Source organism: Trachypithecus francoisi, unplaced genomic scaffold (genome assembly GCF_009764315.1).
Source record: "Trachypithecus francoisi isolate TF-2019V2 unplaced genomic scaffold, Tfra_2.0 Lachesis_group4, whole genome shotgun sequence".
Taxonomy (NCBI): domain Eukaryota; kingdom Metazoa; phylum Chordata; class Mammalia; order Primates; family Cercopithecidae; genus Trachypithecus; species Trachypithecus francoisi.
In genome coordinates this window covers 66814471-66829108 of record NW_022681469.1, presented here as the reverse complement: position 1 = coordinate 66829108, position 14638 = coordinate 66814471, and the positions used below count along the sequence as shown (strand labels likewise).

The 14638-nt window shown below is 38.2% G+C and overlaps 1 protein-coding gene across 2 annotated transcripts in view; it reads right to left on the bottom strand.

Annotated features, from left to right (window-relative positions):
* The window catches only part of GRM3 (glutamate metabotropic receptor 3), a 102587-nt gene extending 93140 nt beyond the window's left edge, over nucleotides 1–9447 (bottom strand). For both annotated transcript variants that reach the window (XM_033192889.1, XM_033192888.1), the window contains exon 1: nucleotides 8844–9447. In XM_033192889.1, coding sequence (XP_033048780.1) covers nucleotides 8844–9311 — 468 coding nt within the window. In that variant the 5' untranslated portion in view covers nucleotides 9312–9447. The remainder of the gene's footprint in view (nucleotides 1–8843) is intronic.
* Nucleotides 9448–14638: the final 5191 nt, after the last annotated feature.

Below are 14638 nucleotides of genomic sequence, written 5' to 3'. Positions count from 1 at the left end.
GAAATGTGGTCTATGTTTAAAATATAATTTTTGAAGGTGTTGCTTCTATTGAATTCTCCCCTGTATTGCAGTTCACTTTATTGGAATGTGAAGCCAAAGTGTTGGCAAGAATCAAAACTTTGTTACTAATAACAAAGAGATTTCCACAATATACCAGGTGGTGTTGTCAAAAATAGTCACACTACAGTTTTAGTGTTCAAAGTCCCACTGATAAACCTCCTGGAGTATCGTTTGTTTGGAGTTTAACTGCAGGTGTTTTTGGAACACTATTCTTAATTCTCAAAGTCCGCTAATTAGAAAGGTAATCTGTGAATTTTCAACTGCATTTTCCATAGATCAGTAGAAGTACTTATACTACATGAGATCCATGGACCTTCATTATTATAAACTGCTAACAATTGCTCTTTCCATATTGAAATACTGAAATTGTACATATCAATCCACAAAAAAGGCACATATTTAACGGTAATTTGGAAAGAGAACTTTGCGTCATTAAGGCAAAATATCATAGGTTTAATCAGAAGTGTCAGGAGTCCTATTTTGATTAGTTTACCTATTAATCTATAATCATCGCATAAAACACCGCTGCTATCTTAGGAATGTCTGAATGTCTGTATTCTTTGCTTTTCATTGCATGACCTCCATCATAGACACCTGACCTGCAGTGTAAGCCTGGTTCAGAGCATGGACCATCTATTGCCTTGTGAACAGTGGTCCTGATGGTAAGTTCTTATCTTTCACTAGAGTAGTTTCCAAATAAACACATGAAAGAAGGGAAATTAATTAAGAAACAAATTAACCCCAATGCGAAGGAAAAAAAAATAGCATATCAGATAATTACTTCAGATGAGACATGTCTACAATGAAGCAATGCTAACAAAAGCATTTTTAATTGTTATTGCTGGTGCCTCCCTCCCTGTGATAAAGTCCTTGAATAGCACTGCCCTTTCTTGGAGGAGGTGAAGCAGGAGCAATGGAGGGAGGTTTCAAAACAATCAGCATTGTGAGATTGCTTTAGAATGAAACGTCTGGGAAGGAAATAAATGAAAAGATTCTGTCTGAGATAACTTTTGAGTCAGGTTTTTCTGCAGCTTACACTATGTGAGGTGGTGGTTGGTGTGGGAGGCAAGCTATCTGGATTCTCATGTTGATTCTGCTACTTTTAAAGTGATAGAAACTTGAACTCAGAGCTTGACCTCTGAGTCTCAATTCCTCTTTAAACTGTTCCTTTTGGGCTGGAGATGTTGAAAGTAAAATGAATAAATAAATAAATGAATAAATAATAAAAGGTAATAGATAATAATATCTACTAAAATGTTGACTGCTAACTATACAAGGCACCGTTTTCTCATTTTTCATGTATTTTCTTATTTAATTCCCGCAATAACCCAATGAGAGAGGTACTACGAATATCCCCATGTTACTGGGTACACATGTACATAAAGATGGCAACAGTAGACACTGGGAACTAATAGGGGGAGAAGTTAGGGAGGGGTTCAAGGGCTGAAAAGCTACCCACTGGATACTATGTTCATTATTTGGGTGCCAGGATCATTTGTACCCCAAACCTCAGCAACACACAATATTCCTAAGTAATAAACCTACATATGTGGCCCTTGAATCGAAAATAAAAGTTGAAATCAAAAAAAATCTCAATGTTAGACATGAGTAAAGAGACAATGAGGGGTTAAGTGAATCCTATCAGTCTGCACAGTTTTAATCACTGTGTTGCAATTTTTCAAGAAAGGCACACTAAAAATGTACAACTGTAACATATCCATGCTATAATCATTGTATGAAACTCCCTAAATGCAACTATCATTTTTACTATTCTAGTGATAGAGACACCGGTGATACAGTAGTGAATGGATTTCTAATACTGTCACTCTGCTTTTCTTGAGGATAGGATGATGTTCTCTTTGCCTTTGCATTAGCTACAAGCACAGCATCTGGCATAAAATGTTTCCCTGCATATTCTTCCTGTGGAGAGACTGCAAACAGCTAGACAGGCTCTAACATTCGAAATGGCACTGACTGTCTAGTTGTGTTGAGCCTTGGATAGTCTTCTCTGGAATAGTTGGTCTAAGAACAATTGTAATGGAACCCCTAGAACTTCTCTCAGATCAAGGCATCTGTGGCACATGTGTAAAGAATGGGGGTGAGGACGATGGGGGCAATTTGGTCCCGTATGCTCGCCTTGCAACATCCTCTGTCTTTTATATCTAAACCAATCTTCCATTGCAGGAAAGTGCTTATTTCTCATTTATGAGCATCCAGACTGATCTAGAATAGGTGGGTGATGGTTGTGAATCTTCATTCAAGATTCCCGTAAAGATTTTCAGCCTTCTGGAAGTATAGCAGGTTAACATCCTTCAGTTCTTATCAATTGTACATAGGTAATCAATTCTTTCAGTTCATTCAACAAAGACTTACTGTCTACCTGGTTGAGACATTATTCTAACTATCAGTAATATGAAGTAAAAAAGACGTCGTTCTTAAACTCAAGTGGTTTATAGTTCATGGAAGAATAAATATGCAAATGAACAGTTACATGTACTTAGTAATAGAGGTGCATGTATATGAGGTGAGTACTTGGGAAAGGGTTCTCACAAGGATAGGATTTGAGGGGAGGACTGAAGGAAAGTGGGATTTGCAAGGCATGCAGACAGCTGAAGAACATTGCATTCTAGGTGGATGAAACACTATATGTTCCCTCATATATGAAAGACTGTGCAGATATCATCCTGTAGACTATGAGAAAGCAATTTTCCAGGAAGGCTTCAAAGACAGGTTTTCTGTTTATGTATATCTAGGTCTTTCTCCTGTTCAATCCCATTCCTTTCTGCTCATTCTGTACTCTTTCTGATCTCCCTCTACTTATGTTATCAATTGATACTCAGATTCTACACTTGGACCTGTTTTATGTATGGTCTTGATATTTCAATTTGCTTCTACATCCCTCAGAAGCTTATAAGATATCACTATTTTAAAATTTTATTTTACGTTCTCTCTACTCCATGTCAAGACTACATGATAATGTTCTATAAAATAGTGTTCTTGCTGTGCTTAATATATACATGCTTAATAAATGCTTATTTTCTGATAAAAATGATTTTATATGAGAACCCTAGTTATAATATATAGGTAAATAAGATGCTTAGTTCATGAAATTTGCAAAAATACTAATATAATCAAGTGAAATAACAATTGACTGGACTTCTGCTTCAAAGTGATCCTGATATAAAAGAGCCCATTACGTAAACTTTCTGCTCCATATTTTAAATACTTCCTTTGCAATGACTTCAACCCTAATCGTAGAGTATTTTCATAGGGTAACATATAATTATAACATTCAGAAATACCTTTAAATGCCATGTAGTTCAAATACTAATATGTGGCTTCAGTCTCCTCAGTAACAGGCCAACTTTTGCTTGAATAACTACAGAAACAGAGGACTCACTTCCTTCAACCCCTCTCCTTCCAGGCTATTTCCTTTTTAAGAACTCTTCCTTATGTTGAATCTAAATATACCTTGCTCTAGATCAGTGATTCTCAGTGAGGAAAGGGAATAATTTTGTAACTTGCCAATGTATGGAAACATTTTTAGATGTCAAAGCTTGGGGTGCTGGTGGCATCTCATGGGTAGAGGCTAGTAATGCTACCAAACATCTTACCGTGTACAAGACAGCCCTATATCCAGCCCCAAACAGCAGTAGTGCCAAGTTTGAGAAACTCTGCTCTAGAGTCAACCAATGTGTCCACAGAGAGAGTGTACCTCTTTCCATTCAGCAGTCTATCAGATACTTGGAGACAGCTAACTATATGAAGGCTACTACACTTCCAAGTTCTGCAACTGTTTTTTCTTATGCTCCTATAAGAAAACTGACAATTAATGTGTGACTTTTCCCCAAAACATTTGAATTTAAAGGAGGAATGAATCATTGAAAGAAATCAATGCTTAATACAAATTGACCAGCAGTGGTCCCCTTGAGCACTGTGGAGTTGAGTGGAGGGGGTATAATAGAGTGATGTCTTTATATGCTCTTCCCTCTTCCCCATATAGCTAAAACCTATGAAATTTACTGCAAGGGATTTAATTTCAGGAGTTAGTCTTCTCAGGGATATAATGTGAACAATGCGTGTCATGTCGTGATACACTATGTGATAATAACCATCTCCTGAGTTAGAGTGTTCCTGGGATGTGAATAGTGCTAGAAATCCTGGAAAATTTCTATACCAGAGGTGGGAAAGAGATAGGAAAGTCCTTTCAAGGCTCTCTTCCGCACTTTCTATGAGCTTAACTTTTATATGCCATCTAAGCCAAATCTTCATTTGTTCCTGAAGTCACTTTAACACTCAGGGACAAAACAATAACTGGGTCAACTTGTATCTGCTATGTTCTAATTAAAATTGCTCCATCTAGGCAAGAAAGACTGAAGAAATGATGTGTTCTCTGGGAAGAGTGAGGGTCATTTCAAGGAACATTTTTGATTGAATAACTTAGTAGTTAACTACAGTCTATTTTAAATCGCAAGCATTATCATTGTTTCAAAACAAGTACCATGTAGACAATTGCCTAACGGCAACCAACTTGATGCTTTTCTTGAATAAATACTGTTTTCCCTGAAGTGGGTGGATTGCAGGCTTATGGAGAAGAGCAGGATACAGTCTTAAAAATGCTTTGAAAGAAACTTATTCACCAGGGAGGGTGAATAGACTCCCACATATATTTGCTAATATAGAAGGATTTTGATGTTAGCTTTCATTGATTACTGAATTAAGAAATCAATACTGTTGTTTTATAAAAGGGACCACCACAGACTCGCTTGTTGTACTTAATAAGAGCATTGGGAAAATAAGTATCCAGTTTCTTCATCAATGGTGATACAGCTTAACCTAGCAAGTCATTAAGAATTCCACTCCATGCAGTTTTCCTATCAGCAAACACTGCCTAGTGTATGAACTAACACAGCAGGTGATATCTCCTGTGCTGCCTTCCGGAAAAATTTCTCTCCTTTAGTGGGAAGATAGGAAAAGAAGAGGAAGCTGGAGAGAAAGCACCTCCTGAGGCAATTCAGCAGAGAAATCCAGGCCCAAATGGGGAGGTTGCAATATCTAAACTGACCCAACCACAAAAGGGAAGATGTACAAAATGCTGTCATTCTCTAAAGTTCTCTCTCAACAGGCAATTTGTAACGGAAAACCCTGAGCTCTGGTTTGGGACTAGATGTTATAATTAGACAGCAGGAATTTTTAAAATTATGTGATAGGTTCATACTCATTTATTTCTTCCACCCTCTTTTTTCCCCCGGCTCAGTTCAGGCAAAGACAATTTCCAGTACATATGTAGGAAGTCAAAAGTAGTTAAAAATGGATGGCAATTTTACAGGCTGCACACTGTCACCACGGTTACCACACACCAGGTGTATGACCAGAATCAGCCACAGGAGCAGGAGCATGTGAGTATGAGAGGTACCCAGAAAAATCCTCTCTCCAAAAATGTTTCCCTCATTAGTGTACAAGAGGGCCTTACATTCACCATTAGGAATTTATGGCTTTGGATTACCATCGACTATATTTTTTAGAGTTTTTATTAAAGGACATATATGTTTCAAAGGAATAATACACTTTAATTATTAGCTACATAACAGCCACCTAACACCTCTTATTATTCATGATGCCTAGCTGAACACAGGACCCTGTATGGAAGGGTTCCTTGGAAGGGTGCCTGGGGGTCAGTGTATAGACTAATTGCTCCAACTCTTTGCTTGACTTGGCCTGGATGAATTGGTAGCCTAATCAGAGTCTGAGTAGTCAGGAAACATGGGAGCCGTGGAGGAGGGAATGGAGTCCTCTCTCCTGTCCCTTCTTACTCATGTCAAGGCCTTTAGCCCCTTGTACAAGGACGTCTCCCACAATTTTCTGATTGGCTTCTTCAGATCCAGCATCTCATTTACACTGTCACCCTGTTAGCCTTTCTCCAATGCAACTTTCATTCTTACTCATCTTCAAAACCTTTCTAAAGGCCGTTTCTTACTTTATGAGCTACATGAACATATTCTGAATTATAGTCACTGTTATTTCAGAGCACATTGTACCCATAGCCAGCTTTTAAGTTTCTTGAGATCAGGGCTGTGTTCTATATGACTTTAGTGTTCACTCTAACTCCTATCACAGTGCAGTACACACAGTAGGAGCTTAACAGAGACTGACTTGCTGATTTACCATGTGGGAAATCAACAATGACTTCATGGGACTGCCTGGGCACCAGAGAAGTCCACATAATTGGCTTTAGATATGGCTTTCCACTGACCGGTCCTATAATTTTAGGGACATAAAGTTACCATTTATTGAATCTCTCAGTTTTTGGTGAGGCATTTCCATAGATTTTCTTAATTTATCCTCTCTCCAACTTTTTGAGGTAGACAATATTTTCTTCATTTTACAGATTTACCAGTAAACGGTGGAGCTGGAAATCAAATGCAGGTCTTTCTGGTGCCAAAATCTATACTCTTCCCATTATAGCATGATAGTTTGGGGTTTTTTATTTATGCTGTGAAGATAAGAACCTTATCAACATTTGTGACTTGATGGTGATACTGACCAGATAAATGAAATAATGAGATAGGTCTTTCAATGAGTATGAAGTGGCTTCTGCCCTTGGGAACTAACTAGTACAGGGTTTTAGTAGCCCACATTTTTTCCTCTAAACTAGTCTGTCTTCTTTCAGGGAATACATAGGTAGTAAAAGAGTAAAATTAGATTGTAAAAAGGCCACTTGCAGGGCACAGTTTCTCAATTACTTTGGATAAGTGGGATATTTACACATCTGCTGTAGAGTACCATTTATTGCACTAGGAGAAACTAAGGTGAGAAAAGCATACATACATATATATATATATGCCCTTACTCGTGGTAATATTGAGTATAATATAAATTTGTGAAATGACTGGCATTCATTGGGAAATTATGATTGAAGTATAACAGACTATATAAAAACATATATAAAATCTGTCATACTTCATATATATATATATATATATATATTCTCTTCTCAAATAAAATAACATTTTTCATCTCTCTTGATCCAAGTATAGAAAGAGTGGTAAAATTAATATGATGTGCTTTCATATATGCAATATTTTCTGTCCATCTAGTGAAATGTAAGGATGTTTATTTAAAACCAGTTATCCTAATTACTCATAATATGATGGTGTAATCTGAAGAAGGAAATAAATTTCACATAGCTTATAGAGAACCACACAGAATTATATCTAGAATTTTATTTTATGTATGTATCTATGTATTTATTATTATTTACATTTTTTTTTTTTGAGATAAAGTCTTGCTCAGTTGCTCCAGGCTAGAGGGCAGTGGCTTGATCTTGGCTCACTGAAACCTCTGCCCCCGGGTTCAAGTAATTCTCCTGCCTCAGCCTCCCTAGTAGCTGGGAACACAGGTGTGTCCCACTATGCCCTGCTAACGTTTTGTATTTTGGTAGAGGCAGGGTTTCACCATGTTTGCCAGGCTGGTCCCAAACTCCTGAACTAGGGTGATCTGCCTGCCTCAGCATCCCAAAGTGCTGGGATTACAGGCATGAGCCATAGCACCCAGCCTATACCTAGAATTTTAGATGCCACAAATGTGAGATAGAGAAAGAAGGTTATTCCAGTGCAAATATAGACAATTTAAGTGGTTCGTGACATAAAAAGATAACATGAGTATAGTATAGTTTCTTTTAGTGCTTGGGGTTTGATTATAGTAATTTGGTGGGAGGTGAAATGTATGACTCTTAGAATCATGGACTTTTATTACTGTGACATTAGTGCTCTCATCAGAAAAAATACTAAACTTAAAGTAACATATAAATATCACATGGGGTAGTTAAAAGAGCACAGAAGTACAAAAGATCTATCGGAGTTCCAGTTCTTGTGCTTTCTACCAGTGGGAGTTTTCATGAAACCAATCTTTCTGGGGATTGGGAAAATGACAAAGTTGAGCTAGATGGTTTCTCACTTATTTCCTTCTATAAAATGTATAACCTTGGAAGTAAGGATTGCAAGAGTTTGTATATTTCTTCTTTCCAACCAAATTATGACAGCCAATTATTAACTTTATATCTAGTTTAAGTTATGTGTTAAATGTTTCTTTTTTTTTTTTTAATGGTAGCATCCTCTGGCTTCTCTGCATACATTTTTAGGTTTATATCCTGATGAATTATTTATATTTTATCTCTGAACAAAAAAATGCTTTAGTAAAAATTAGTGGGAATAATGGAGTTCCATGACATTATGCCTTCTTGTGTTTGATTGTATCAGTGGCTTCAAATTATTATTTCATTTTACCTTGACATTCTGTTATGTAACTGCAGCATTTGTACTGTGGGCAGGGCATACTTACCAGCTTCTTCACTCTGGGTTGAGCCCTGTGAGTTGCTTTGGCTAATGGGATGTTAGCAGGTGTGAAGCAAGCAGAAACTTGAAGGAATTTCGTACAGCTGAGTTTGCATTCTCTTGCACCTCTGCCGTCACTCAGAGAACATTCCTGGGCTCTACAGATGATCGATTCCAGGAGGAGGATAAGAGACAACCATAGCTGCCCCCAGTGAAACCCAGCCTCCATTTAATGTTGCAATAGCAACCTGATATGCTTCTAAACAATTTTCATTGGTAGAAAAATTTTCTGCCTGCAAACCTATATTCTCAAGTTATAACCAGAAAAAATGATAATTGCATTGTTGATATAATCCATTGAGAAGTTATTATGATATTTCCCTTTTGTTCCCCAAAAACATACAAGCAAAGAGACACCAGCCTTTTAGCAATAGCGTTAGCTAATCTTACCTGTATGGAAACACTGCTGTAAGAGCCACCAATGACCCCTGCAATGAGAAGTGGGATGTTTTCTTGAATGGCATAGGATCCATCAGGACACATATACTCAGCTTCATCCACTTTTGTCAAAGATGCCCTGACAAACTCCAGTGATTGCTCTAATGCATAGGTATCCCTTGAACACGTATCCAAAATGTGAACACCCAGCTTCACTCCTGGTAGCAAGTAATCATCTTTGTTGATTTCATCGATAGCAAACAACATGGCTTCCAGGCGTTGAATCCCCCGGTCTTCATTGATTCGCCCACATTCTTCAGTTCCAGTGCCTTTTTCATTAATAGGAAATAGGCCCCCTAAAACAAGGTCACCTTCTATTTTAATCTCTCTTCTTAGAAAGTTATGGTCCCCTAAAGAGAGTAAAAATCCCTTTGAAAACAAAGCTAAGGTAAGAACTTGGAGTCTTGTCAACATCTTCATGAATCCTGTTTCTGTACCTCTGGGAGATATCAATGGTGGAGCCGATGTATCATGCTAGTCCTCTCTCATTTCCAAACTGGATCTTTGGCCTGTCCTTCAAATAAGGGAGGAACAGACTAACAGAGCCTGTCATCAAATTCCTAAAGAGATAAAAATTATATGAACAAAAATGGTAAAGAAAGCAACAGTGATTACATCGATCATGCCCAATCAGACCTTTAATGGGGTGACTCAGAAAACCATTTACCAAACACACAGTACACCACAGCACCAGGCACTCTCCCACAGGTATTCTCATCCCATCCTTACACTCTCTATGATGTAGTTCCTAGTGGTCCCATCTCACAGAAACGGGCACAGAGGGTCAAGGAGGTGACCTTACAAAGTGTACTTATTGCAGGTTGGGTTTGGACTCCAATTTTTGTTTTTTCTTTTTTTTTTTTTTTTTTTTTTTTTTTGAGGCGGAGTCTCGCCCTGTCGCCTGGACTGGAGTGCAGTGGCCGGATCTCAGCTCACTGCAAGCTCCGCCTCCCGGTTTACGCCATTCTCCTGCCTCAGCCTCCGGAGTAGCTGGGACTACAGGCGCCCGCCGCCTCGCCCGGCTAGTTTTTCTTTTTTGTATTTTTAGTAGAGACGGGGTTTCACCGTGTTCGCCAGGATGGTCTTGATCTCCTGACCTCGTGATCCGCCCATCTCAGCCTCCCAAAGTGCTGGGATTACAGGCTTGAGCCACCGCGCCCGGCTTGTTTTTTCTTTTTAAAGCCAAATCCAGTACTCTCTCTACTGAGTCATTTACTTTGTTTTTGGTAGGTCAGCAATGTGGATATGAGTTTATATCCCTTCTCTTTAAGCTGCATTTGTGAACTTACCTTTTTTTTATGGATGCTTCCCCTTTCCAGTTTAAACACAACAAAACACAATGAACTCTGTTACAATTTCACATTTCTACCACAGCATCTCTGTCCCGCCCTTAACAGATGAACTCTCCTAGCCCATTGAGGTTAAGATTCTGCCTCAACTGCTCTAACAAAAGGGTTGTGGAAAAAGCTGCTACTAGTTTCTAAATTGAATAAACTATAAACTCACTGTAGTCTTCACTTTACTTGACCTTAATTGAAATCTTGACTATTCCTACCTATTACAACTTCCTAGTTTCTGTTCTCGTGCTTCATCTTGACAACATCTCAAATTCCATTGTTTAACACCTGCCTTCCCTCATCCTCCCTCTACCTCTTCCTGGGCCAACTCCTCTATTTTCATAGTTTCAGCTACCACTTAAACGAGCTCCATACTTCTTAGGTCAACTGCCTGCTAAAGAGCTTTTCCCATACATCCCTCGGACACCTCAAAATCTATGTGGCTATGAATGGATCTTCTCTGTTTCCAGGCTCTCAAGCCAGAAGTCTGCACCCAAGAGTTTTCTCCACTTCACCCCCTGCTACTGTCTTTCAATTAGCCACTATGCCCTGCAGAATCTAACCACGTAGCATCTCCCAAAGCAACCACTTCTTCCTTATCCCCGCTATGCTGAGCTCTTGTAATTTGTAGCAGGACCCTAGCAATAAATTCCTAGAGAGCTGCTACCACCTCACAAAGCACCGTTTTGAACATTAGAAAAGGATATCCCCTTTAAAAGTATACAATTTCTCAACTTATTGTTGTATAACCTATACAACTATAGATGATGGGGCAAGTGTGATTGCTGGTGGTTGCCTCCCCTATCCAGAGTGAGGCACCTCCTCATTTTGTCCTCACATCTCAGGTAGTGCAATGAACGCTAGTGCTGGGGTGTACACAGTAGACTCTAGCTACTGTGAATTGAGCATCTTTTTACATTCTAGGCTAGAACACATGAATCTATTGAGAATCAGGCAAAGTCTTGCTGTGAGGATCATGTTTTTGACAGTAGTCTGGGATCTTTCTAGAGAGCTTTCCAAAACTCTGGTGTGGAACAGTCTAGTTGCATGCATGCATGAACCCCTGTACCTGCTGTTGAATTCTCTGACACTCAGCTTTCTAGTACTAGAACAAACACTTGGTCAGCACATTCACCCTGCTTGCTTACTTCTATCTCCCTAGATAAGATGAACTTATTATTTTCAGAGTCAAGTGAGAGATGTGACCACATCGGGCTCCTGGAGCATTCTTCTGACAGGTTGCAGCCACATGCCCTTGTGTGTGCAGTGGAGCATGCCTGTCTTCTCTTCACCTTTCACGCATGATTGTGCGTTGGAAGGGTTTTATGAAGGAAGGGATCTCCTAGCTAGTCCAAGACTCAATAAAGATGCCTGAAAGCCACATCATCCATGTGCTCTCAGATAAATTAGCAAATGTTAGCAATTTGAATGATGTCTCATTGGGGAAGACCCTCTAAGGCACAATCTCAATTACTATTCAGAGTAGCCCATCTTCTGTCAATGTATACTGACTTTCCCTTGCCCACAGGTTTAAGAATTAACTCATTATAAATCTCTTCTCAGTGCTTTATGATCTTGTCCCTGGCTAGCTCTAAAGCCCTACTGCTCACCATGCTCATCTGTGTAGGCCTACCTTTGCCTTCAGATCTTAAGCTGCAGATATACTGAACTATGTGCACTCAGTAGGTGTTTAGGATGTCGATGACCTCTTGCTTTTGCTCATGCTGTTCCCTTTTGCCAAGAATGTCCTTCTATACCAATTTCTCCAGCAAACAGCCACTTATAATTCAAGACTCAACAGTTACTGCCAGGAAAGACCAAGTATTCTGTCTTATCTCCCTTCCCCAATCAAATTGTTGACTTCTGGCTTTATATTCCTGTTGTAGTTTGTTCAAGAAATGTTTTCTATGGCTATTTTGATTTATATTTGTTTTCTTGTGTGCTCATTGGGAATTAATGAAATGGCACAGCATTTAGAATTTTTCAGGTGCCAAGGAAGAAAAAACTCAATGAAACAAGCAAGACAGGAGCTAGTCCAGTATTTACTTCAACATTTTTGACATTTCTCCCTTTTCATATTAGCAGTGCCCTTTAAAACCCAGATTTCCACTTCCTTTCTGTTCCTTTCACATGCAGCGAATGATGGGCTGTTTTCCTGAGCCACACTGTCAGCTGGGGTATGTTTTGTCTGTTTGTTTAGGTGTGAATCTCAGCACTGATGGCAGCAGCCATTGGAATGCTCAGTATTAACTCAGAGCCTCCCTGAGAGATCTGCCACAGGGCAGCAGAAAGTCTAATATTAATAATTTTTTTAAAAAGTTGATACTATAGTAGAATTTTTTTGTTTCATATCAATTTCTGGTCTCTTTGATCTTTATGCGCAATTCCCTTTGAAGCAAAACTGCCATGGAAGGCAAAAGACACTGTGATCATTATTGCTAATGATAAAGATGCCGAAATTTCTCTATAAAATAATTGTTTTATGTGCTTAGTAAAAGAGAATAGCTAATTAAAAGAAGGCCGTCAACACAGGCTTACCATGTGTCTTTGCAAAAAGTGTAGACATCTTTTGAATGTAAAGAAAGTTTGGCTACTCAAAGAGTAAAGATTACCTTTTAGTCTATAGAAAGCTTAATTCTCTTTTGGGAAAGGGCTCTTAGCCAGAAAAGACTTCAAATGAAACACGACATTACAGTGAAAGTAACAGTCTTTCATGTCCAAACGGGATCTTTGGCCTGTCCTTCAAATAGGGAAGGAACAGATTAATAGAGCCTGTCACTGAATTCATAAAGAGATAAAAATTGTATGAACAAAAATGATAAAGAAAGCAACAGTGTCTATCAGTCTACCTGTTTCACAGGTAAAAACTGTGTTTTATTTCTCTTTGTTTGTCTATGTTCTGGCATAGTAGAATAATTCAATGAATGTTTCTTGAAGGAATATAGACATGTTATCTATGTTTGCACATGACTCTTTACTATTTTATTTATGGCATGGGAAATGGGAATTAAATAAGAAAATGCATTATTTTTGCTTCATTACCTACCTGGTCACATCAGATGCTTTTCCCCTATTGCACTCATTTATGGTAGGATCACCAACAGGTATAAATATAGTAATGACTTTGTATTATGCAAGAAAAAATACTGCCTTTGTACTTGAATATTGCAACTGAGATTGGCATCTAGGAAGCCAGGAGAGATGTAGACCTGAACTGACTTACATTTACTGCTTAAGTTTTTGGTCAGGAGAATACTAAATAAGGAACATGCACATTCTTCTATCTCAAAGCCTCAGAGATGCATTCACTTATGAAATATTTATTGAACACCTACTATGTGTGCACTAGGCTATGAGTTGGATACCCAGGATATATACTTTAGTTGTAAACAAATGAACATCATCCCTGGCGTCAAATAACATTCTCAATGCTTACACATTTTTATATAAAGAGTGATAGAAAAGTAAGGATCTCTGTTTTTACCAACTATTTTCATCATTAGTGAAAATGTTGAAAGTGTAGACCATTGGTTTCCTTCAACATAATTGTTAAGTGCTATACTCAAAAATGATTTATTCATACTGCTTGTGTTATATAAATTTAAAAATTAGATATGCAGACCATAAAAATAAGTTGGCTGATGATAATGTCATGTAAAATATTTTTTCCTTATAGCTCTCTGACAGGGCATATCTAAATAACATTTAATGTCTTCCTAGAGAATTATAAATCAAAAATCAATTAATGTTTAAATACACTATCTTTGTATTGTTATTTACTTTTTCTTTATAGCAGAACTTACAATGATTAATACTGTAGCACTACGCATGATTCAGAGACAATTAGCATTATTTAAAATGAAGCCCTAAGAAAGTAGAAAAAAAAGTAACATTGAAAAATAGACAAACGTGTTTAATTCAATGCCACTGTTATCTCTTTGTAACAGTTTATCAGATTGTGTGAAAGGGCACCAACCACCTCTTTTCAGGTTATTTTCATTATAAATCAGCAGCACATTCCTCAGATAAACAGGCTCCCTACTGCAGCCACATTCATATGCAGCTGGAGAATTGCATCTCTACAGTCAAAGTTCTCCATTCAGGGATGATGAGTGATGTGTCAACTATAAACAAGCATGTGTAACCCTCTCCATAGGCAACCTGCTCACCAATGTTTTATTAATCAATGCATTAATAGAATCTCAGAGGTTTGCTGTGAATATAATCCCCGGAATATATGAACTCAAAGCATTTCTGTACTCTGCATATGCTAATATGTATTTTTGTCCACTCTTTGCTCGGGGACTTGGTGTTGGAAATGAAATGCACTTTCAGTCAACGTAAAAGTAGTTTACCCAGGGAAAGGAAAGGGTCTATCTGGGAGATAAAATGCCAGAAACCATACATACT